The sequence below is a fragment of the Gallus gallus genome, chromosome 2 (assembly GCF_016699485.2).
Source record: "Gallus gallus isolate bGalGal1 chromosome 2, bGalGal1.mat.broiler.GRCg7b, whole genome shotgun sequence".
Taxonomy (NCBI): Eukaryota; Metazoa; Chordata; class Aves; order Galliformes; family Phasianidae; genus Gallus; species Gallus gallus.
In genome coordinates this window covers 30816841-30841720 of record NC_052533.1, presented here as the reverse complement: position 1 = coordinate 30841720, position 24880 = coordinate 30816841, and the positions used below count along the sequence as shown (strand labels likewise).

Here is a 24880-nt window from a genome sequence, read left to right as displayed (position 1 = left end):
CAGCCGGACCCCCAGCTCGGGGTTTCGACGTCTCGGTGGCATTCTTCTCTCGAATGCCGCTTCCTCGATGAGGTGGGCGGTTGCCCGCCGCCTGAGTCACCCCGGCTTAGTACTGCAGAGAACGCGCAGCTCGTCCGCCCACCGCCCCTCGCCTGCGAGAGGCCACAGCACAGCCCGCCCCCCCGGGCGCCCTCACAGCCCCGCGGGCCGCCCGCCCCGCCCTCCTCGCGGGGCGGTGCCACCCATTGGGAGAGAGGAGGGCGCGGGCGCCCGTCCGCTCCGCTCTGCCGCCCCATTGGCTGGCGTCACCGCGCTCCGCCCGCCCATTGGCTGCCGTCGCCGCCAGGCAGCGGCCGCTCGGGCGGTGCCTGCCCGCCGCCGCCCGCCCTTAGCGCCGTCGCTCCCCGCGGGCGAGGGAGTCCGTGAGCGGCGGCGGAGGCGCCGCGGGGCGGGCGGGCCGAGCGTGAGTAGCTGCCTGCTGCCGCCGGGCCAACTTTTGAACGCCGCGCGGGGCGCCGGCAGCCCCCGGCGCCGCGTGGGACGGTGGCGGCCGTTGGGCAACTAACGGCGGCCGAGGCTGAGGGGAGCCCGGCGGTCCCGCGCGCGTCTCCTCTTCCTTCTCCTTTTCGTTAGCGGCCGGGCGGGGAGGGGCGGCGGGGCTGGGCGGGGCGGAGGGGCTCCGCTGGGCTGGCCGCGGGCACCGGGCGGGCTCGCCCCGCTCTGAGGAGGCGGCGGGCGGGGAGACAAAGGGGCTGCCCCGCGCGGGGCACGGCTGCGCGGCTGCCCGGGGGAGAGCGGCTCCGCGCGCTGCCGACGCGTCGCTTCTCACGCGCCTCTCCCGTATCGTTGTTAGAGATCTCTATCGCGGCGTTGACTTCGGGCGTCCGCGGCCAGGGATGTAAGAGGCGGCGGCAACGGTTCTCATCGCGGGGAGCCCGCGGTTGCGGTCGGTGAGTAGGAAGTGCCGGCTGCCCGCGGGACGCCGCGCTCTTGCGGGCTTCGCCGCTGAACTTGGCGCACGCTGAGCCGCGGCCGCTCGTCCGGCGCCGCGCGTGCTGACGGCCGTGTCGGAGCGCAGCCGGTGCGCCCCGCTGCGTCTGATCCCCGTTATCCCCAAAGGCGGCGCGTTTGCTGCTCCGCCCGTTCAGTTCCAGCGCCGTCCCGGAGGAGCTCCGGGGAAGTTGCGTGCTCCCAGGGATAAGATCGGTGCGTTTGAGCAGTGTGCGACTCGTCAGCGCTGATCTCTGATCGGGTCTAATGTAAGCTGCTGGAAGATGACTGCAGAGGAATAAAATTGACCTTTCTATTCAGCGATTGCTGCTAAGTAGTCCTGTCAGCTGCAAGTTTTAATCTACCAATTACGATTTCTCTCTAAAGCAAGTGGAATAAATGACACCGCTGGACAGTTTTACATAGCAAAGTGTAGAGCAACATCAGTGATGGGCTTTCATTGCGTCTGAAAGAGTTGTCTGCAGTTCTTGCCTCCAAAAATGCATTTAGATGCTACAAAGCATCTTTTCAGAAGCTTGTGCTTCTCACAGAATGCCTCTCTCTGATGTGCCCTGCTTTCGTTGTCTTCATCTTCCAACAAGTAATGTTCTGTGCGGAAAGCAAGCAGTGTTGTGAAGCTCGGTCAAGTTAACAAGCATTCGACTTTACTTTTCATCAGTGAGATAGTTTAGGTAATAGGGAGGTAATTCGGAGTTGAAGCCATCTGGCTTTGTTCTTGGATGTATTTTCTGACTAAGGTGATGACGTGAAAATGCTACTTTTGAGATGCGAAGCTCAGCATCTCTTCTTGTTGATGAGCAGAAGGGTGCCACTTTTGAGGAACTGCAGTATTGCTTTGAATGTTCTATTTAATTTTACTTCCTTGCAGCGTAGAGCTGTTTTAAGGTACTATTTATTCAGAATACTTCTCACGGGGAAGGAGGCATTCATGAGAAGACTCATGCTGAATTTCTGCCATAGACTTGTGAATGGAAGGGTTCTCTTTCACTCGAGTGGGTCTATGGTAGACATGTTCGCAGACATAGCTGGATAGTTAAGTCACTTGAATCCTAATTTGTAAAGACTTGTATTGCAAACAAGCACGTGCATAACATGTTGCCAGGCTAGGTCCTGTAAATGCTATGTGTCATCTGTATTTTACTTAACACAATGGGGCTGGCACTAAGCTGTGAGCCCTCCTACTGACGCAAATATTCTGGCTGTATCAAGCCTAATAGTAAGCCATAGAGTTGGTCTGTTTCTTAGTATGTGCTAATATGCTACTTTGAATGCCCCAAAAAGCCCCACAGATATCTTGAACTTCCCCTTTATGTTCATGTCAATAAATGCTTTTTCATTAATGCTTTCCTTATGGTAAGTACTAGGTTCTCTCTACCTATAACTAATGTGTGCAAAGTGAAAACGGCCTCGTTCCTTTTGGGCATTTACCTTGTTGGTATTCGTTTCCAAGTGTTGACTAATTTAATTAGAAAATAAATACACGTTTTGTGAGCCAACTTGATGCTGTTGTTTGTTTCAGTTTGTGTAGAAGATGCACAGTTTGCAGGGTCTGCATGATTTGTTAGAGGAAAGCCACAGTTTCCAGGCTTTCCTTTGACACTAATAGCCTGTGGAGTGCTCTGTAAATTTGATGCTTCCAAATGGAAGTTGAATGAAGCTTAAATGTTGATAATATTAAAATGCAGTAGGTCTTAAATGCTTACAGAGATCACCTGCGTGCTCTGCAAACACACAAAGCCTCTATCAGGGACAGCTTAGACTTTAAATCCGTTAGCTGGATCACCAGGTTTCATTCCCAAGCCTTCATTTAGGCAAGTGCCCTCTCAGCATGAACTGGCATGCCTCCTGTCTAGCAAATGTGAGATTGGGTACAAACCTTATAGTTAAATCTGCTGTGGGGTTCGTGCAGGTAGCTTTGTTACCATAGGTGGGGATTACACGTGTGTTATGTACAGTGATACAGGTATCAAGCAGTCAGTCTTCCAGAAGTAATAGACATGAAGTTGAAGCAGGAGATCCTGTTCCACTGTACAGGAAATGAGAAGCCTGATGGTGTGACATTTATTGTGTGTATGCCGTCGTCTTTGACGTTAAGAGATATCGAGTCCAAAACTCTTCTGCTTAAGAAACTTAAACCAAACATACACACAAAAAAAGCGAAACTGAAGGCCATGCGAATGTGTATTGGTCTTCCTACGTGTATTAGCTTGATCACGAGAGTGGCTTGTATGTAACCTCCAAGACTTCTTGTGTGGTATTATGAAAACAGAGTGGGCTTAAAGCTTGTATTTTGTATGCATTACTTCTCCTTGTATTGGTTTGGCTATGATAGGACATACATGAAGGTTCTTATTAGTATACTGTAATCTCATAGTTTGCCTGGCAGGGTTATAGCTTTTGGTTTGTTAATGCTGTTCTGTTTCATTATGAGAGTATCTGAACCCCCTCCAGCACCCAACCCGAGGTAGAATTGTAGGTATGCTATTTTTTCTTTAAATCCATATGTATTATTTTTTTTTTCCAAAGGAAAAAAGCAAAAGGCCTTTTGGACATTCACTGACCTCAATCGCCAGCAATGAAACGATGGGGTATTAAATGCACATTTGAGAGCAGAGAACGCGTTAGAATTAAAGCACTGTTTTATCAGCAAAAGTTAATTAGGAACTTAAATTGGGTTAGTGTGTTTGAAATGCTTTGTGAGATAATCTTGGAAGGTAATAACAGAGTTGTGTCAGGATGAAGACTGAAATCTGTGTCGGGTCAGCGTGGTTGAAGGGAAGTTAAGTACTCAGGTATGGAAAAGTGATTTCATTGCGTGTCAGGGCTGCAGAGCCCTGTTTGTTGGAAGCTTCTGGGGCGCTCGAGCTCTGCATGCTATTAAAACATGTTCTTAGCTCCCGCACTGACCAAAATCTCCCTTATGTTTATAACACACAAGTTATGTTAAGTGTGCTCACGTGCTTTTAAGATGAAGTGTTTCTGTATGCTCTCAGGTTTATCTTTAGAAGTAACTGATGCTTCAAGTATGTGATGCTATTTGAAAACACTAGTGAAATTCAAGAAAAAGTTTTCCCTGAGGCTGAGGGTTTTGTTTCTGCATCAGTTCTTGCTGTACACAGTTAAGGTTCCACCAGAATTAGCGTTGGAACTTTGCTGACTTGAATACTCAAATGCTTCTGGTTTAGATAAAAAAGCATCTGAAAGAGCCTCCAACAACACTGGCTCTGAACTTGAGCATATAGGAGAATGTGGGATATGTAGTGTTTTCTTGTACGTCTGGCAAAACTTTTGTGAAGCCCTTTTCCTAATTAGGCCTAGGCTCAAGAGCAGCTGAATAAAAATAGCGTGTTGGCTTAGGCTGGTAAGGCGACTTGTTGCAGTGATTTCTTTAGATGCATCCCCACGTGAACTTGCATGCTTCGGTAACAACTGCAGAGCTGTGAGTGAAAGCAATGTGAGTGACTGCCCGGCTGAGGGCTGGAATAGTCTGAATGCGGCCCGATCTCATTGCAGGGGCAGAAATAGGAGAATGGTGCTGCACTTGGTGCAGTGTGATGAAGGACCCTGTTTATGAGGCCTCGGTGTAATTTCTAAATGGTACGCATATGTAATGTGTGCTCAGTGAACAGTTGTTACCGGGAGTGTTATTTATTAGAATTGGAATCAATAAAGCATGTGGAATGTAGATGCGTACTCAGTTATCATCACTCTTGTCTATGGAGAACGCCATGAGAAATGAGGTGATGCATGAAAACGTTTTTTACCCTGTTTTAAACGATCAGCGTTGCAGAAGAAACAGTTGCATTTCACCTGGGTGCTGGGAGGGAGATTGGGAATGGGTTATCTCTCCAAAACAGATGTATGTTTACGTTCTTCTGTCTCTTAACTGTAGGTGATAAGAAACGCTGTGCAACAAACAAAGCGTAGCAAAAACATGTAGGTAAAAGCAATGCTGGCTGAACAGTGAGAACACACCCATGGCTGATGCACAGGTCAGAGTATCTGCTTTCCATCCTGAGTGGAATAACTGCTCTTATTCTAAATTTATTGACTGAAGCTTTGTGTGTTTCACGTTCTTCCGATTGCTGTTACAGACAGCTCTCTCAAGTAAGAGATAAGATATCTTTGCTTTTTGTTACTTTTTCTATTTGGAAGCTAACCTTTAATTAACAGTAGCATAGCATGCTCTGAAGCTGCTCTGGATACTAATTAACTCACTTGAGTACTTCAAGCCATGCTGTCTCCTAAAGTTGCCTGCTGTTTGCACTGGATGAATAGTGCTTCAGCAAGGTGTTCGTTCATCTGCTCAACAGTGCATACAACCTTGATATTTTTGTTAGTCCTAAACACCACAGTTCAGTACTGTTGCTGTATTTTATTTCAATCCTTTTTTCCCCTTTCTTTTAGAAAAGTGGAGAAGCAGCCCACTGTGCCCTGAATGTGTACTTTGTGCAAAACAGAATAGATTCTTGTGGCAAGATTTTTGGTTGGAGTTAGAGAATTAAGTATGATGCTAATTAAGCTGTCCAGCATTCTGTGTGTTGTGTGCTAGCTTGTGTTGGACAGTAGGTCTTCATGTATGCCTGGTTAATGGACAGGGCTGTACTATATCACTGTGCTTTGTTTTCAAGTCCTTGAAGCCTGTTCTCTAAAATAAATAACAAATATATATTGTTTATTATATATGTATATATATGTATGTATATACATATACATACATATATATAACAATAAATAACCAAAATAACAATTGTTTTGTAATTCAAATTCTTTTTAATCCCGATGTGTTTCCTGCATTGAAGAAAATGACTCGACTATGAGAAAGCCTTAAGTTGACCTAATAAATATTAAAAATCTCTAATAGTTTTTATTGCAATGTGTCATCTCTCAATCTTAGGATCGTTGCAGGTTTTCCAACAGTCCATTCTTTAAGACACGCTGGATATGATATATTAACACTATCTCTGTGTGTCTTTATAGGATGTTCAGGTATAGAATTGGAAACGTTGTTCCACAGTAAGATTTTTTTTCTCTGTGCCTTCTGGCTGAAGGAATTTATGCAGTACTCTTCCAGAGATGAAATAGGTTGTAAAGTCAGACTGCAATTTCATGTATTTTGTGTTAGAAGGGACTTCCGTAGCTCTTGGTACTTAGTACTAGAGCAACAGCTTCATGTTCCTTATGGTAACTTTACACTGAATTTTGGCAGTGACATTCTGACTGTTGTCTGATCAGTAGCACATCTGGCTGAGCCAGTTACTGCCTGCTCGGTTAAGATAATGCCTTTCTTATTGCCTCTCTTTAGGCTGTGCTTCAATATTTAGCTGTTTCACGCCGTGCTTTTAGGCTGTAGTCTTTCCTCTTACATCTCTCACGCTCCCAGTTACACTGACTCTATACATTAGACTGAGAAAGACTAAGAGGTTCCTGCCTTTGTTTTTTCCCTTCTTTGAGCTGTATTCCCACTGCAGCAGCCAGAGGAGCATGTGACAGCTTTTTGATAGTAATTCTGTACATCTGCTCACACAGCTTTGTGAGCATTGGTATGGTATTTACCAATTTCTCTCTTGCTGAAGACAATGTGTTTTACATTTAATTGTGAAGCGTATAGGAGAAATAAAAAATCAGGCTGTCTCTCTCCCCCCATTATCTCAGCAGCACTTTGCATAATTCCTGTAAATGGCAGGTATTTTCACCACCCTGTTGTGCTGTCGTGAAGCACTACATTTCAGACAATCACTTTTGTCACCTCACCTAGTGAAACACAATCAAAGGAAACATCTGTTTGGCAGAGTAATTAATGATGCAGCTTGAAGTATCTGGATTCTGTTTTCAGCTAGAAATGGTAGAACTCGGTCGAGATACTTTATAGACTTGATTTCAAATTGTGTTGCTTTTTCAGTTGCTTGTGCAAATATAGCAGAACTGCTCCTGCAGCACTTGGTAATCTACTCAGCCAATCTCTAACATGATGAAAACTCTGCAACTTTAATTTCTTTGCTGCCTTTTTTTGTGTATGCGTTTCTAACGTGACCCTTTTTGTCTTGCATCAAAATGATGAGTCTCCAAAGCAGAAGCATTAGCAGTGATTACCAGAAGGTCTTATTAGGCTGTAATGGTTATTTTGGCTGATGGTATCTTACGCCAAGCTGTTGGTACTGCCAAGCTGTAGATGTGTTAGGAAAACCCAGTAAGGATTTTTCACCAGAAACGTAGCCTAACTAGAGAAGATTTCTAAACTGTGCAGCTCCATAGACATACACATTTATTCCTTAAGGAATTAATCAAAATCTTTGATTCATTCCTGTTTCAGTGGTATTTAAAAATGTTCTAGATGCTTTGTCCTATTTTGATAAAGCAATGGATGATAGCTCAGCTATGTTCCCATGAAATAATATGACAAGAGCTAAATCACTTAACCATTTATAACTGCTTTTCGGTGTGGTGAACTAGAAGTCCCATATAAATTTAGTAACTTTGTAGGGTGTGAGTATGCTTGACATCAGAGGGAGGAGAAACCCTGACATGAAGTTCCTGCTTGCACACTAAGCCGGGGACTTGAAAAAGGTGAATAGGAAGTTATCCAGATGATGAAACCAACAGGAACCAGATGATACCACATGTACCCTTTAGGAGGTTCCTCAGATCTTGTAGCTCATTTTCGATGATGGGAGTACAGTCCTTTTGCATTGAGCAGTTATACCTCTCTCTCTCTCTTTGAAAACAATGTCTCACTGTTTGAAAAGCGACCAGTCACTGATTTATTTTCATTTTGTTGTCCATCATTTCATCTCATGGGGTAGCTTGCTTTGCATTTGCTTCCTTGCAACTCCTCTTTGCTATGGGTTTGACAGTGTTCATGAACATAACGTTTTGCTTCCTAGGGCTATTAAGCTGTCCTGATGTTGTTCAGCTCTGGTTCATTTGAGTCCACTGTGTCCCAAATCTGTGTGCAGTCAATGACCAATTTCCATGCATTGTCATAATCACATCTGCAGTTCAAATGATTTTTTCACTTGCCTCTTGGAACTTGATTTAGTGCATTCTGTTTACAAGCTGAAGTCCACAGACTTGAGATTATTATAGAAACAAATTTTGACTGCTTTGTTTTCAGGCTGCAGACATATTTATTAGGCTAAGTCCCGAAGTCTGTGCTCCAGAGTAGGGCTCTGAATTTGTAACCAAGCATTAACTACTAGAAATACCAGGTATGTGAGTCTCAAAGAGTGCACTTAGAAAACCAGAGCTCTCTTGAGCAGAAGACATCTGAAGTTTAATGCGCATTGAAATAAAGGAAACAGAAAAAGAAATATTGAATGTGTATTATTATCTTCTTTTAATCTCAAACTATTTTCTGCTAGCTGAATGGTATCAGTATAAATTCCCTAGAAACTCTTCATTTTTATGGCATTGGAACCATGGCAGAACGTTCGGTGATGCAATTTACCCTGGAAATCTTCATAGGAGTTCTTCAAGTGTCTCTCTAGAAGAATTCCTAACCTATATAACAAATAATACCTTTTTTCTGCTTTGTTTATAGTACAGTTTGGGGATTTTTTCTTTTCTGGAAGTCACAATAGAAAGCAAGAAATACAGAGTAGTAAATGGTCAGAGACCTCAGGTTGCTCATATGCTGTAATATAACATTGAACTTACGTGCAGTAAAAGAGTGTTTTGTGTGTTAGTTGTATCAAGTTCTGAGTAAGGCAGAAGTATGGGTCCTCCTGTTTCATTACAAAAAATAATCAGTTAAAGAAAGAAGTTACACTGTTCTGATGTTTATAAAGTATGTAAAATAGGCAAAGTTATTTTTAGATGCTGGGAAATATTGTTCAAATGAATGTGTATGGTTCTGGGAGTATAGCAGGGAAGAGATGAGGAGGAAGAATGAGGGAACTGTCATGGGGGGAATAGAGGGTACTGTTCCTGAAGCTATTTAACATAGTGTTTGTACATTTATTGATGGTTCATCTGAGTACTGTAACTTAACAGGGAGCAATCACCGACCACTTCAAGCAAATAAAATCCTAAGATTATTTTCAGCGTTGATGTACCTCTCTTTTGGAAAATGCAGCTTCCCGTAGCTTGTGTATGGCTTCTGTTAGGCAGGCATCTCTGCCTTTCAAATTAGGCAAGGAGTAGCTACCTAGGCTGGAGTTGGAAATGGACAGAATCTCCTGAAATCGTGCTCTGAGAAAGGAGAGCCAAGAGGTTTTGGCCAAGTGTGGCACTCTTAAGGTTACTACTGAAAAGTGGAAGGTGGAAAGCTTGCTCTGACTCCTGCCTCTCTGTGAGCTGAGTCTTTCTGTTGGTAAGAGCCACTGCTTAACTCTTTGCTAGATACACTCTTCTGCTTTCTCTAGCTTTCTTCTATCATAACTATTCTGTTACACTAGAAGGTGTTGGAATTGTGCCTTTAACAGTTGATGCTGAGCACAGCCTCTGCTCAGTACTCGACGTGCTTTTCAGGTCACACTCAAGCTGTTGTGCAGCGTCTGCTTATGCACTCATTACACTGACAGTCTTTTCATGACTGCTGAATTATCTGACACCTTTCTTTTTGATCTCTTTCAAAGGAACTAATTGGGAGTGACTTGCAGTTTTCACAGGAGGGAAAACTTGTTTTTAACATCAACAACAAACAGACTTTACAAACAGCGAGATGAAATGAGTAACTGTTAGCAAAGGCAAACTACAATAGCACTGAAGTTTGATGATGCAAAGAAGGTAACTAGAGGTCACGGCATTGCCAGCAAAATAATGATTAGTGCTCTTGTTAAGGCTTTTGGTTGGTGGTTCCAAGCTTGCACGTGGCACTGAAACAACAGCTGCAACGTGCTTATTCACTCTGCATAGTTCATTCTATTTCACCATTTTGAATTTGTTTGAGGGTTTCAGGGGTACTTTCTGACTTCATCATGGTGCAGTGTTCTTTGGGCTTAGGGGAAAGAGGTCCTGTGAGAACAGTAGCTTTGCTTTGTTTTGAGTTGGGTGGAGAATTCTGGGAAGTGGATAACTTCTGCAGCTCCGTATTCCCTTACAGAGGTGGTGAGAGCCCCGGGTCGTGTACTGTGCTATTACTTTTGACATAAGGTACAGCAGTGCTGACACATAAGAAAAACAGATAACTTTTTCTAAAGCTTTTTGGTTCTTTCAGAGAGTGAAGATAATACCTTTATTTTAATATTGTGAAATTTGCTGGCTAGAGCAAAACCTGGAAAACCTGTGTGGATTAGGTGACTTCAGTGGTATTAGCACACTGCTCCCTTTCACATAATTCTCTTTGTTATTTCAGATGTTTGGTTGAGCTTTTGATTGTACTCCCTTTAACACTGCTTTAGTTTAAATTCTCTTTCCTTGTGATCCATGTAGTTATTACTTTGATTTTGCTTTGTGTATGTGAAACTGAGAAGTCTATTAAGCCAAAATAACTACAGACATAATTTAAGACAAGATTTTTCGACCAGTTTTCTTGTTTTGTCTGAGACGAGGTTATTTATATGTGCTTTTTTTTAAGAGATTGGAAGAGCAGTGCATGGAACAGAACAAAAGAGGAAGTAAGTATATTTCAGTTGCTAAGAACAACTGTTTTGAAAGTGATAGCTCTTGCTTTATTTTCCTATAATGCATGGATGTATTGGTTTATTACAGTTCATAGAAAAACTTCTGCTTGAGGATACACTGCAAATGAAATAGCTTGAAACAGAGTAGGGCATCTGCAAGCTGGCGAATGGCAAGGGTAATAAGGGTAAATTGGCTTACTGTGGCTGGTTTGGGCTGACGCTGTGGTTAGGAGGACAGTGGTTTTGCTTAAGGTGTGCTTTTGTGCAGAAGGCAGCAATGAAGAAATGGCAAAGCAGAACTGAAAGAAAATAATCAAGCTATAGAAGTTATTTTACTCCAGTTTGGTACTGTACTATGAGGGTTGCTTTTGTGCAGCTTTAACAATTTAAGTCTGACTTATTGTGGCTTGTATAAATTCAAGGGACTATATCAATATTAAATCTTACTTCTGTTTCATGATTTATTTAGCTGGAATGAGTCATTTGGTTGTGTTTGAAGAGTTATCTTCTGCCTGGTAAAGGGCAAGTACAAAGCTGGTTGTGTACAAAGGTGGTTTTTAATTGTTGCTCTCTAATCTGAAATCGAGCAAATGTAACTGCCAGGAGTCAAAGATCAGAACAAAAATCTTCTACGGCGTATGCTTAAGGGACCCTACCACTGCTCAGCACTATTGAAAGCTTTCTCCAGAACTGGTTTGGGTCACGTATGGCCAGGCTGAGAAATGGCATTGTGACCTCAGTTGTTGCTTCCCCCCAGCTGTGTTTACAGAATTTGAGGGTTGTGCAAGGGTGAGTTGTAGTTTGATACACCCAGTACTTGTGTGTAGGTTTTTGGGCAGTGTAGTGTCAGCATTCTATGGTGCTGTATCCTTAACACAAGAAACAACTGCATTTGAGGCAGCTTTCTGTCATTTCTGTGCAGTCTACTGTACGCTTTCTTGCTTCAATGTAATTATTTTTTCATTATCTATGAGTGCCTAATATTATCGTATTTCAACAGTGAGCCATTCAAGAGGCATATAAGCACAAGATCAGGTAATCTTATTTAAGTCTGTCATGGACAGTACCACGGACTTTTCAAGGCTGTTCTGTAGTCTATAATAAAATGTTAGCTGCAAGCAAGGCATTTGCTTCTAGTGCTGATGGACTGGGTGCCAGAGGAGAAAAAAGGCACAAAACTGGAAAACAGTACATGAAATTCAAATTCATTGCATTTTTAGCTGTTAAGGCTCTGTAACCTTTGAAGAAAACAACAATAAAAACCAAACGCACTGGAAACAAGCTGAGTGTTGGTATGGGTTCAGTGCTGCAGTTGTGAAGATAACTGTGGTATTGACCATACTGAGTCAGACTAGAATTTCTGAAGCATGTTTGTCTAACAGCGTCTGTTAATTGGCTCCTAGACAGGAAAGCCAGACATGCAGTGATAGGGAAAGCTAGAGGAGTAGTCAGCTTCTTGGGGATTAGCTTCTGACATGGACTTTCTGAAGTAGAGGACGTGTTCTTACATTTAGTGCCTTCTTCCCTGGATGCATCCAGGCTTTTTCTGTGTGTTTATGTAAACTTAATGCACACCGACTTGAGAATCAATACATGCTTCCTTGGCCTTGGTTTTGGTAGCTCCTCGTGTTTTGAGCTTCAACAGTTGTTAGCTCTCATGTTAGAAGCTGCTAAGTGGCTCTCTTATCATTTTAGGAGTTTGTTTGAGCCTGTGTCAGTGATGCCTGGAACACCTTTAGCTATCCTGTTGACAATGCCTGCTTTTACAACGCAGGCAGCAATGACAAGAGAATATTTGATGCTGAGTCTATGAGCGTTGCTTGCATTGTGTATGTGGACTGAGCATGTGACTGTTTCAGGCTCAGCACAATGGTTTTTTTTGTTTCTTCCTCTTTGTGCAAGTTTGAAAAACGTCAAGTCAGACCTGGCCTCTGTGGTTTTTAGAACGTTCCAAAGCAGTTTTTGAAGCCCAGAGCAGCATTGGTTTCTTTTCTTGACAGGCCTTGAGTAATTTGCTATCCACTACTGCAGCTGCAAGAAGCTGTTTTAAGAGGATAGTTTGACCGTATTTGAAATTTCACAATTAATGAATGAATCACTGTATCACTACAATATGCATTAACACTGGGGGGAAATACGTTTGCTTCATTGGTGGTTTAGTTGAGAATACACTTGCCTGAGTGCTGTGTCCTCTTCTGAGGCCTACCAGGGTTTTTTCTTTTTCTTTGAAATGAGCTGGGAGAGAAAAGGGCTTCGTAACGTGGACTGCAAGTACAGACTGTAGTCCTTAAGTGAACTTGACATAATACACAGAGCTGACAAAAAATTTCTCCCCACCCAGAAAAGTTGAGTCCTGATGGGCTGTTCCCTACTTCTGAAAATGAACTACGTAAAAAAGTTAATATGTACCAGGGGCTTGTAAGGTTTCTTATGGGACTGGTGCATCATAACAGAATGCTCAGAATTTTGTTCTGTTCCTTTTCTGAGTTGAGTTCACAAATGTGGCTGGTAGTTGATAAAAATCATAATGTTGTGCAATGTATTTCCTGTAATTCTGTTTAACTGAGCACTGAAGAAAACCCTGTTTCTTAGTGCAAACTTCCAAGCAGATGCTTTTCAGATTAGGTAAGGGCACGATATATGCTTTTCCTCCTCTTCCAGCAGTTCCCAAAGGATGGGACACGAGCAGTTTTTGGCTCCTGGTTTTGTTTTTTTTCCACTATCAAATGCCTCATGCTGCGATTCCAGAAGGTCAGTTCTTCTGAACTCAAGTGTTCATTCTTCATCCAAGTCCAACCTCCTTGTACTTCATCCAGAGCTCATTCACACACGCACACATCCTGTGGATAAATTCTCCAAAGGCTGGGTAGCTTTAAAAAATAGGAAAGCTACATATAGGAAATAGGAAAGTGAGATTTTCTTATTTATTTGTTAAGAATAGCCTGTGTGTCTGTTGTCTGTGATTTCATTCAAGGCCATCGTTTGATATTACTGCATGAAGAAAAACTCTTGAGTGACAGATACAGAAAATTGAAGCCATTTGAGTGGATGAATCCATTAGTAGGTTTGCCAGAGAGTATATCTTCATTGATCTTGGCTTGCCCTGCACCAGCTTGGTGCATAGCAACTTCTCCCTGCCTCTGTTACTGAAGCAGTAAGTTTCTGGTGTGTTCGTGCTATAATAGGTGGGGGGGGAAAAACGGAATTGTCTTCACAGACGCTTTGTAGAGATCTCTCCAAGCAAGACTTGGCTTTTCTCAGGTAAACTTACTTTATGTCTTATTCTAGATGCACTTTTTATCCTGAAACAAAGCAAAAATTGCTATCTCCTATCTAAGGAGAGTTTTCTTATAGTATTAGAACAGATCAAGATCAATTTGCAGCTCTCACTCAGCTTATTGCTTGGGAACATATCAAGCTATGTCAAAATGGGTTGCAGACTTTGAGCAGAATGCAAGCTAGATTCTTTTCTTGTTGATATTAGTGCTCAAGTGGCACAGAGTTCTAATGCTAGAGATTAGCAAGGTCATGGTTTTGGTTTTATGTATGGTTATTTTGTATTGGTTTTATGTATGCTTATTTTAAATAAATGTGCTACTAGCCAAGCTTGTTTGTTACTTATTTAGTATGAATCCTATTTCTTGCTGCTAATCTAGGTGAAAGTCTTGTGGAAGGTACTCCAGAATGCTTTTAACTCACAGGTCTAACATACACAATTAAATTTGCCATGTGTTATCTGGGCTGCTGTACTTATGCTTGCTTTCATCATGTGACAAGTGTGAAGTAATGTGGTAAGACTCGCAATGAACAAGTCTTCTAAGGTTGCTTTGCTTTGTGCCTGGCATAAACTAAGGAAATACGTGTCTAATGCTAAGAAAAACTTGTGTTGTTGGATTTGTTAATCCTTCTAGAGCAATCTCAGTGTGAGTTTGCCAAATCTGTCCATCGTTGAAGGCCAGCATGGTCTATCTAGCTAGTGCAAAACTTGGCAATCCTCAGCAAAGCAGCAGGTTGTCTGCCTGTTTAAATAGACCTCACATACTTGCTGTATGAAATTGGTGCTTTTTTCTTCTAGGGACATCAGTCTAATAAGTAATCATAATATTTGTCTTCAAGGAAAAGAAGTACGCATTTAGGTTTTATTTGTGACATTGTAGACACGTGTGTGCTTAAGTTTAAAACACTTATTCACAAGGGTGTGTGACCTTGTTTTTAGTGCATCAAGATAAAATAAGTACAGTCTGCATTTTCCGTAACCCAATCAGCAAAAATGCTTCCTTTTTCTTTTAGGTCAACTTTTTACAGCCTATGCTTGTGCCTGACATACCAACAAAAAGACTTACCTTCAAATACACAGTCGTTAAGTCTTGAAGTGTCATTCTTAGCCCAACGGATAGTGCCAGGCAAAGATGCTCTTATTATTTTCACTGGTCAGATAAATTCTGTGTTCTCTGGAAGTCTTTAGTCTGACAATAACATTTGATAGATCAACGTAAGTAGGTAAAAAAAATATATATATATACTGCATATGTAATAAACCATAAACATGGTGTCAGCTATGAACTGGAGTATCTAGGACTCCTGGATGCAGAAGTCAAGATTAGTGCAAGCATTTGTGCTATAGATGAGGCTCAGTAAAGGATGGTTACTATTGCCAGCCCTGCTGAAACATAAAGCATTGCAGAAGCCTTTGTCTGCCTTCACAGGAATGAAAGTAGGGCTGGCAGATGTGATTCTGTAGGAAATGGTGGGGCTGTTGGTTCAGTATTTGCAGTCGGTCTAGCCTTTGTGTTTGTTGGCACACAGTGTTATCATGAAAGCTACGCTTTTGCATCAGGGTTTGGCACAGAAACCTGATTCGATTCAGAGGTTACTAATCCATATCTTCATGATACCTTTAGAGATCATCAGAGCTGGTCGGAAAGAGCTGGTATTTAGCTAGGTGAGTTTCCTTTGTGATTTCCTCTCTTGTCTTTCTGGAGCAGCTAGCTGCACTAGCTGTTTTCCCCAAAGAATTTAGGTTTCTTTCTCCAACCAGCCTGTTTATTTAGTAGGCTAAATGCTTTCCCAGTAATGCTGTGAGTTCTTATTTTTTGCATGTGCTAGCTGTGTCAGTATTCCAACTACAATGAACTTTTTTTTTTAGTTGTCACTTAAAAGAGAAAGCAAAACCCAAACCTGACTAGTTTCAAAACCAGAAACAAACCTTTCTTATGTTTTCTTCCAGAAGAGTTTCTTCTCTGACTGAGAGAAAGAAGGAACTGTGTTCTCAGTGGCTTTTGTGGTATGCATTAGTCTTTCTAATGCGGGTTCACAAAGATCATAGCTGTTTTGCACCTCACGGTCATTTCAAATGGATCTCATCTTCAATGTGCCTCTTTATTGAATTTTAGATCGTTAAGAACTCATGACTTCAACTAATGATTAAGCTGAACATCTGTTCACCTCCTTGCCTTCTCCCTTTCCTTTGGCATAATCTGTGCTATGCTGTTGTTCTATATGAATGTGATGCAAGAGGTTTCTAGATAGCCTGTCCAGTTTTATTGCTTTTGCGGTGCATGTTGGGTAGTTATTCCCTTACAGACCTTAAAAGATTTCAGTACTTCTCTTTTTAAGTGAAACCTATCTTATGTAACCTTTTCCTCCTTTTTCTGGAGGCCTTACAGTGAGCTCTCACCATTATCATGCCTGGTTCTTTTCCCCTTATTAAGGCTTCTTGAAATTCTCTGGATTTCAGAGCAAAATATTTATATTATGAGACAATTCTTCTCCTCTTTCCTTGTTTATAACTTCTCATATATGCCCATACTCGGATATCAGAACTTGATAATTAATTTTAAACTGGAAGAGTCTGATATTTCATGACTGAACATTTCTTTAAGTAACTGTTAATTTTCTCCTGAGATGAGTATTTGTCATTGTTTGAAACACATGATCTCAGTTTGGTAAGTTAATGTAGAATAGTTTACATATGCTTAGGGCACCCTCCATAGCATACTTGTAGCTTTTAGTAGTTTTGAATCTTAATGGTATGTCATCCTTAGCTTCAGAATGAACTGTTCCAAAGAACAGTTGTTGTAAGATGTTTTTAAACTAAATGAAACTCATCCCTTCTTTCCCTTTAAAAGCCACTCTGCGCCTTTTGTGTTCACCTGAGTACCACTGCTCTTGCTCTGACTGAGGAATTAGGCAAGGAATTCCACCTTGGGCTTCATGCTGAGGCTGCAGGCTTGTTGTCTTGTCTTACAGCTGTGGGGATAGAGGTGGATTGAAAGGTTTTCATCATTCTTTCAGCGTCCTTCTCCAAGTTAAGAAAACAGTCGACTAGGAAAAACTTGGACAGTAATTTCTATTCAGTGAGTTCATATAGTTTTCTTTCTTTCTGTAAGCTGAAAAATAAATAGAAATTGAGAAGGTAATATTTTATGTTTCCAAAATGCCCCTTCTGCAAATCTTTGACTTGTGAAGCTTCCCACGCTGTACGTATTTGGAACTTATTAAACTGCTGTCTATGGCGACTCTCATGCTTGGTGCTTCCAGCAGCTCGCACAAGCGAAGTAGAATAAAAGTTCAAAGTATATCAGCATGTGAAATGTTAATGAGTAAAAGCATGATAAGATTCTTTAAATATTCACAAGAACTTAATCTTCATTATAGGTTTAATGCAGTGATTGCATAGTCCTTACAAACTGTTTGCATGTTCTTTCAGGCTGAAGGTTTTGGAACGGATGTTGGAAGATGTTAGCTGTGGATACTGGGCTTGTGGAGGAGTGGTTATCGGAGTTCAAGGTAATAATAATAACACACTGTCAGATAGTTAACCAGTAGTATCTGAATTGCTGCTGGAGTGGTATGCAAGACTGTGTGATTGCCGTGGAAAATGAAGACGATTAGCAACCTTGAATTTTAAGGTAATCTGATGTATACAACTACCGACTTGAAAGATGTTCTTCTTTCATTGTCCTCTTTGGGATTGCCTGCTTCCTGATCCAGGAAATAATCTTCAGTGGTCTATGGCAAAAAATGTACTGCAGGCTATAATGTTGTACCCCAGATCTCAGGCTTTCAATTTTTTCTTCTCATTTACCTTTTCGTGGACTATGTGAGTGAGTTATTCATGCTCATTCTTTCTGGTGTGCCTTCTTTAACTTTTATTATCAGAAATTGAGTGCTGTGATAGCTGCTGATCACTTTACTTGTTGAACTTGCTGAACTTCCATCATGTGCCATAGGTTTGATCACTTATTTTTTCCACTCAGAGCACTCACCTACAGTCAGGTGTCCAGCTCTGTTCCTTGCAGATGGCATTCCTCAGCCGTTGTGCTGTCAGTATGTGAGGTCAGGTCTGACCCTGAGAGGGGCAAATGCTATGGAAGGGAGGATCTCAAAGCAGAAAGTGGATATCGTGCATTATCTCTGTCTGTCTTTACTGCAGGAAAAAAACGTTTGGGTTTAACAAGTAAAGCCACAATTTTTTTTTTTCTTCAGCACTGATTATTTCCAGAGCGTTCACTCTTCCAGCAGTAAAGACAACTTTGAAGTAAAGAACTGTCAGTTTTCTATGTCCTCAGGCCTTTTATCTGGCAAACACAACAGCAGATAGAAACACTGGCTTCCTTAAAACTAGTGTATCTGTATCTTCTGTTATGAAGCCAAGATTTTCTCTTACTTCAGAACAAGTTTGTCAGGCTTGCCCAGCACTTTATCAGTGTGTAAATGTTGTTTGTATAACTTGAAAGAACATTGCAAAGTAGAAGTAGCATCTTTCTTACAATATTCTGATTCAGTGTTTTCTGTTTAGAAACTTGATAGGAATTTTGTGGCACAGCTAATGGTCCCTACCTTCACAGAGGGGTGAATCATACAGCTCCCTTTTATTAAGTTGCACTCTCTGGTCTGCTAACAACCAAAAAGTGTAACGTGTTTGTAACATATGTTTTGTAACAAATCACAATACTTATGTAAGCTTAATGACTAGAAAGAAAAGCTTAGGATTGTAACCCTAGCTTACAAAACCATACCTTGTAATCATGGTCAAACTGTGTTCTTGAAACACCATGACTGGAAGATTCACATGCTGTGTGTGTAAGATGCTAGAAGAAAGTGCAGGGTACCTCCATTTTGGACTCAAGTAGATTCTAGACCAGCCTTATTTCTTTGTGTTAGACTTTGTCTGAGTAACTCCTTGGATGGCTCAAGCATTGTTGAAATGTCCTGTGAGTCCTCAGCATGGTGTTCAGTAATCTTGCTACTGAATAACTGGAAACTTTTTATAACAGAAGTTGAGAGTTGGGTGCACACATACAGGCTAAACCCCAGAAACTGCTAGCTGGCATTTGTGGAATTCTGCTGGATTTCTATTCAAGCGTTGATACTGGCTTTTTGTTCTGTTCTTTGTTTCTCTTACTGATATCGACAGTGTGCTGTGGTCTTGCTGGTCTGAGTATGGGCTGAGACTTATTTGAGTACAGATTTTTGTCCTGGTCTAGCTAGATATGTTCTTTTTTCCTGTCTTTGTAATAGAATATGATTTCCTTTGAAGGGCTGCAGAAAAGTAGTACTGTAAGAGCTATGAATAATAAGTTTAAATGTACAGCTTCCAAAGGGTTGTCAAAGAGATTAGCTTTTTCACCTCCTAAGTACTGTAAGAAAACCCATTTATGTTAAAGGATAGCTGCTCATGTCAACCTGAGTTTATGTTCTTTCAGGTAATAACATATCCTGTAATAATATTTACAGTCTGTGTACTGTCAGTCTTGACAGTTAAGCACAGGTCTGCAAGCAGTGAGGCTTCACAGTATTTAAATTTCACAGTGGGCATGTGTTGTCACTGACACCAGCAAAGAGTGGGAAGTGCATTGCAATTTTTTTCTGGTTTCAGAACATGATGTATTTTCAGTGGTACTGCACTTCTGAAACTCCTTTTTCTTTTTTTAAAGATTTCCCCTCGAATGCCATTAATCTCACAGAGAAGCTGTCTGCTAAATGATAGTGCTACGTGTCTTCTGGCAACTTTGCTGCCATGAAAAATGATGATTTCTATAGTAAGGATTTCCTTATGAAACAAGTTTTAGTTCACTGTAAACTCTGATAAATAGTAACTTCTAATGGAAAACGGTTGTTGAAATAGCTGCTACATTTTAATGATCAAACCTTATTTTTTCTAGTAACTAAGATAGATATCTATATATTTTTCAGACACTGCCGGAAGCATCCATATCCAGCTATGCTACAAACCTGAAAGACAAGACTGCTCTGATTTCATCTCTTTACAAAGTAATTCAGGAGCCACAAAGTGAAGTGAGTGTGTTGTATCTCTCATAATGTCTGATGTAACACCAGCAGAATAGAGTAAAACCTTGCAGGCTGATTAACTGTGTTCTATGTGAAATAGTTAATTCTTCTCTAACTACATGACGAGTCTTCATCACAATGTTTTCCTTTAAATTTTATTGGAATGTGTTCTTAGCAAGAACATAGTACTATGGAAACAATTTGTAGATTTGTTTCTTGCTTGCTGATTGTAACTGATCTTGTAGATCATAGTCAGGATCTGTGGATGGAAATGAGAAATATGTTAAGGAATTGAAAAGATGTTTGACTGAATTATTTTTGTGATTCACCGTAACTTGAATGTGAATCTGTAGCTACCAGAAGCTTGTCTGTTTCTATGACAAGAGATAAATGTTAGGTAGTTTTGCATTCCTTTTATATTAATTCCTTTTATATTACTGCCTTGGATTTAGGGCTGTCTGCCTTTTTGCCATCGTTTCAGCACTGATCTGTCACTTCCTTAGAAATTCTGAGGTGGAATGGGGCAGCTTTGCCCTGTGCCCCTGTAGAGAATGATTCATGCGCCATGACTGTGCTTCTCTTGAAATGCTTAGGTGAGAACAGAACATCCTGAACTGGTGTTATAACTGTGTCCTGGTCACACTTTCTACCATCCAACAAACCTTTGTGTATTATTATTTTTGAAACTACATGGAGTCCTTCTGCCTCTTCTGGAAAAGACGCAGCATAAGGAACCTCTCCAAAGTTGAGATAATGCCAATGGTGGGCAGAGGGTAAAATGCTTCCAGTGTTGGTACATTTTTTAGAGAGGATGCTGGTACAGAAATACAGGTTGTTCAGCAGAGAAGAAATGTCATTTTACTTTTCTGTGCTGCTCAGGAAAGCATTCTGAGTCATTCCAAATACTGAGTCAAGCTTGCCTGGTCTTCAGAATGCATATCAATGTGTAAATTAATGCGATGAGTCTCCCTGCTGATAGTCAAACTGATACTTTCATGTTCTGTTATTTATTACTACTAATGGCTATCGCTAGTTTTGTCATGGACTTTTGCAAGATTGTTGCTAAGCCATGAAAATCCTGCTCAAAGAGATAATTTTGGGAGGGGCTAAGTATTGGAGTTTCCCCTGTTAACTGAATCTTGAAATTGAAATGCCAGTGCTGACAGTGCCCCTAAAATTTTTATTTGTGCTATTCTTATTTCCTGAAACTTTGTGGAATGGGCTACTTGGAGCTTTCCACATAGAGGAAGTACTTCTAAACTAGCAATTTAAAAAAGCAAACAACTTCTTTCTGCTTTTGAGATTTAGCACCTGCATTGTGTCTTTGCTTTTCATATACTTTGCTTGCGTTCCTGAATATGTAGCATTTGGTGAGAGAAATGAACTACTTGTGTTTGCTATACCAAGAAACAGCAATTTCACAGTAGCTTTGTTAGCAAATGCTTTATTAGTTACTTCGAGGTTACTGGCCCTCTGGTATGGAAAGTATAATTCAGTAAAAGAGTCTTCAGCAGATGTGAAGATTTAAAGGACTTTTAACTGAGCAGACACTCAAGAAATTCAATGGCAAGCTTTTTTTTTCTGAAAGATTTTGTTTCTTCATAAGTTTAAGATTGTTTATTGTGTACCAGAGCTCTACTGCTGTACTTTCAGATAGCAGCCATTCAGGTATTTGCATTAGGGAATATAAGTGTTTGAAATTGTGAATTGGAATGTCCAATGTGTCTGGATACAACTTAAAAAGAAGGAGGGATGAAACTACTTCAGTGTTCTTCTGTTCCAGCATTAAAAGTTCTTATACTTTTTAGAACTGGTTTAGTGTGAAAACATTATCTTGGAAGAGCAACAACTTCTGTGTTTTGATATTAGGTTTTAGCATGTGGTGGCATTTCAAGGAAGAAAATCTGTTTTTGTACCGATTACGCATTGAAACGTGCTGATACAAAGCTGTCTCAACTGAGATAACGATGTGAACACGGATACCTGTCATAGCTATTTCTGTGCCTTCTAAAGTTCAAGCACATCATTCTGAACTGATACTTCATTAAAGGAAGCATGCAAATTTTGTGAAATATGTAAGCTGAAGATGGAAAGCACTTGTGCTGGTGGAGTCTTCTAGAAGGATCTTTGAGAATCTGCTTTGGGAAGAGACTAGTTGAGCTTGGTACACTTTTTTGCCCTGGGTTTTCACAATTTTTTGAGCTAAAATGAATGGAAAACATGATCTGCATGTTGCTGACAATGAAGTACATATCTGTATCCCCATCTTTAAGAATTTTCAGGAAGATGCTGGATAATACCTTCCTTTCTGAAGTGCAGTGGCAGTTCTCATGATCACAGTGCCTTAGGGTAGCCTCTAAAATGCATATCTGTTTGATTTTCATTCTGTCACTTTCAAGTTGAAACTTCTGGGGTTTTTGTGTAGGAACACATTTCAATCTATTACTATCCTTAACGTTCCTGGTATTTAAATTAATTTAGAGTCTGTTTCTGTGAGTCATATAAATGAACCATTAAGAGATGTTAAGCCTCCGAGGTAAGAAACAAAGCAGCAAAACTAATCCTTCAGATGTGTTGCATTTAAATCCAGTCTTTGAGATCTGCAGTTGGAGAATGTCACGTTTTGTGTAGTGGTTTTTAACATACTAGCTGAGGTTGAGGAACTGAATTCCAAAAAGCTGGAATCTCAGATTTCAGTTTGTGAAATTTGCAAGTACAACTGCATCTACTACCTACATTCTTTTAAAGGAGTGCTTGAGAATATTGAGGAATACTCTCAATTGAGTATTCTATTTGTTACTGCTTAAAAACATTTGATTTAAAATGTTTAGTTAAACATCTTTTTTTTTAACCCGATTCCGCTTTTTTTTAGGGACATTTTGATGAACATAAAGAGCAAATCCTCTAACAGCTGCAAATTCTTATGAGCAGTTTGCCATGTTTGCTGTCAAAAAGCATTTTGGACTTCTTGATTTTTATTTTGGCTGAGGCTTCAGTGTCCAATTCTGCTCACATTGAAAGCATCTGCTGTGGTGGATAATCTTTACCTCCGTGTAGTGACATGTGGTTAACACTGTATATATTGACCTTTAGCAGAGGCTTCCTCTTTGTCTTAACACCCTATGAATACACTGAAGCCTCTGGAAGGTTCGAAGAATTTAGTTGATTTACTGTACACTAAGTTCTTGTAGTACTTTGAATACGAGTATCCTGTAGCTTTTCTCAGTTACAGAGTAAAATCTTTAGACTTCTGTGTGTTCACTGTTGGAGCTCTAGAATTACAAGGCCTTTTGGACTGTTGTTTTTTCTATGTAGATGATGTATCAAGGTTGTGGTATGAGATGCAGCGTTAGTAAACATCCTCTGCTTACTTAAGCGTGTGAGGCTAGAGGAAGTGAGCTGAAGAAGGAAGGGATGGAGCTGTTGCAACAGTATTTCTGTTGTGATGGAAGACTCTGCTTGTATCATCTGAAGCGTAGGAGACTGAAACTGCAAGGTGACTTGGGTAATTAGCAGGCTGATCACTCCCTACGAGCTTCCATGTAACATCTATCAGCTTTTCCCCAACTGAGTGGTTATGTTTCTACACGAAGTTGCGGTTTCTTGTAATGTTTTTACTCATTAACAATTGTAACCTCATTGTAATTTCAGCTTCTGGAGCCAGTCTGCCATCAGCTCTTTGAGTTCTATCGCAGTGGTGAGGAGCAATTACTACGATTCACACTGCAGTTTCTGCCCGAACTGATGTGGTGCTACCTTGCAGTCTCAGCCAGCAGAGATTTGCAGAGCAGTGGATGTATAGAAGCCCTTCTTCTAGGAGTATATAACTTGGTTTGTATTTACACCTAATTTTTCAGGCCTAAAAATATTAGTGTCCTTTTGGGGGGATACTGTGAAGTGTTTATAGGGAAATGATAAACTCTCTTATTCCAGAACTGAAAACAAGTGATTGAGTGTCATACTTTTCTCTCTTTAAATTTATGTTCAAGTTGGAAATCTGTAATGTGTACTTGAAAAGGATTCCTCTTCAGTTCTTGCTTTCATTTATTCTTGGTATGGCAATTAAAGTTGCATTTTGCTGGAGAGCCTTTATAGGTGCTACATTTGAAGTTGCTGTGTATGCTTTCTGTGGTATTCTGACCATCTTGACTAGGGATCACGCATAAAGGCACTTTGAACACATTCTTAGTACTTGATGGTTCAACAGATTGCTCACTCTTGAGAAAATAGAAGTCTTTCATTTTGTAATAACCTTGAATTCTTGTATATTTTGCATGAAAATATACTGGTTGCTGTTAAATTAATCCTTTGAAAAACAGAATTCTGAGGGAACCTTGAAGAGCATCATGTTTTAGCTGTTATAGGCAAAATGCAATTAGTCTGTGCTAGGAGATGCTTTACTGAAACTCCTTTCTAATCTCTGCTTTTGGATAAGTGAAATCTGCTGCTGAAATTTAAAATTAAAGGCTGTGTGATTTTGGTTAGGTCTGCTTCAGAAGTTGTTGCTGAAAGTTTTGATCCAGTGTACTTCAGTGCTCTTCTGTGATATGTGGTCCCTTTTTTGTTGTTTGTTTGCCCAATTCATCAGCTTTCTGCTAACTTACAGATGCAAGAGGCCTGCCAGTGTACCACTCTAGTGATATACTGCGGGAAGGTATCTTCTGTCTGATTTCTGTAGAACAGTATAACCCTTGGTGTCTTGTTGTCTTCTGCCTTTTTCAGGAGATAGTTGACAAAGAGGGACATAGCAAAGTGCTGAGTTTCACGATTCCATCTTTGTCCAAACCTTCAGTGTATCATGAAGTAAGTGACGCTTACAGCATGAGGTTGTCACTGATTGTGAAAGGCAGTACGATTCTGGGGCCTGTGAGTGAAGAATGAAAGTGAAAATTAGTCTTTGCGTTTTTGCATGACCTAGTAACACGTTTCTCAGTCTACTCATTGCTGCTAACTGGTCTTTGGGGCCTTTTGAAGACTCAGTATTCATGACTCAGTGATATGCATGTACCAAC

General features: G+C 40.8%; 1 protein-coding gene across 40 annotated transcripts in view; it reads left to right on the top strand.

Moving 5' to 3' along the window:
- Positions 1–414: 414 nt before the first annotated feature.
- Positions 415–24880, top strand: part of FAM126A (family with sequence similarity 126 member A) — a 37609-nt gene continuing 13143 nt past the window's right edge. For 4 of the 40 annotated variants that reach the window (NM_001030983.3, XM_015281436.4, XM_040681609.2 and 1 more), the window contains exons 1-5: positions 415–463; positions 17284–17363; positions 19773–19874; positions 23520–23699; positions 24591–24671. In NM_001030983.3, the coding sequence (NP_001026154.2) occupies positions 17313–17363; positions 19773–19874; positions 23520–23699; positions 24591–24671 (414 nt within the window). In that variant the 5' untranslated portion in view covers positions 415–463; positions 17284–17312. Of the gene's footprint in view, positions 951–4903; positions 5119–5418; positions 5517–6164; positions 10105–10528; positions 10569–11197; positions 11610–13411; positions 13836–15475; positions 15517–15801; positions 15859–16868; positions 16931–17283; positions 17364–17462; positions 17486–19772; positions 19875–23269; positions 23365–23519; positions 23700–24590; positions 24672–24880 lie in introns of those variants that run through there. The other 36 variants (XM_046922657.1, XM_046922557.1, XM_046922745.1 and 33 more) reach the window with 28 other exon arrangements.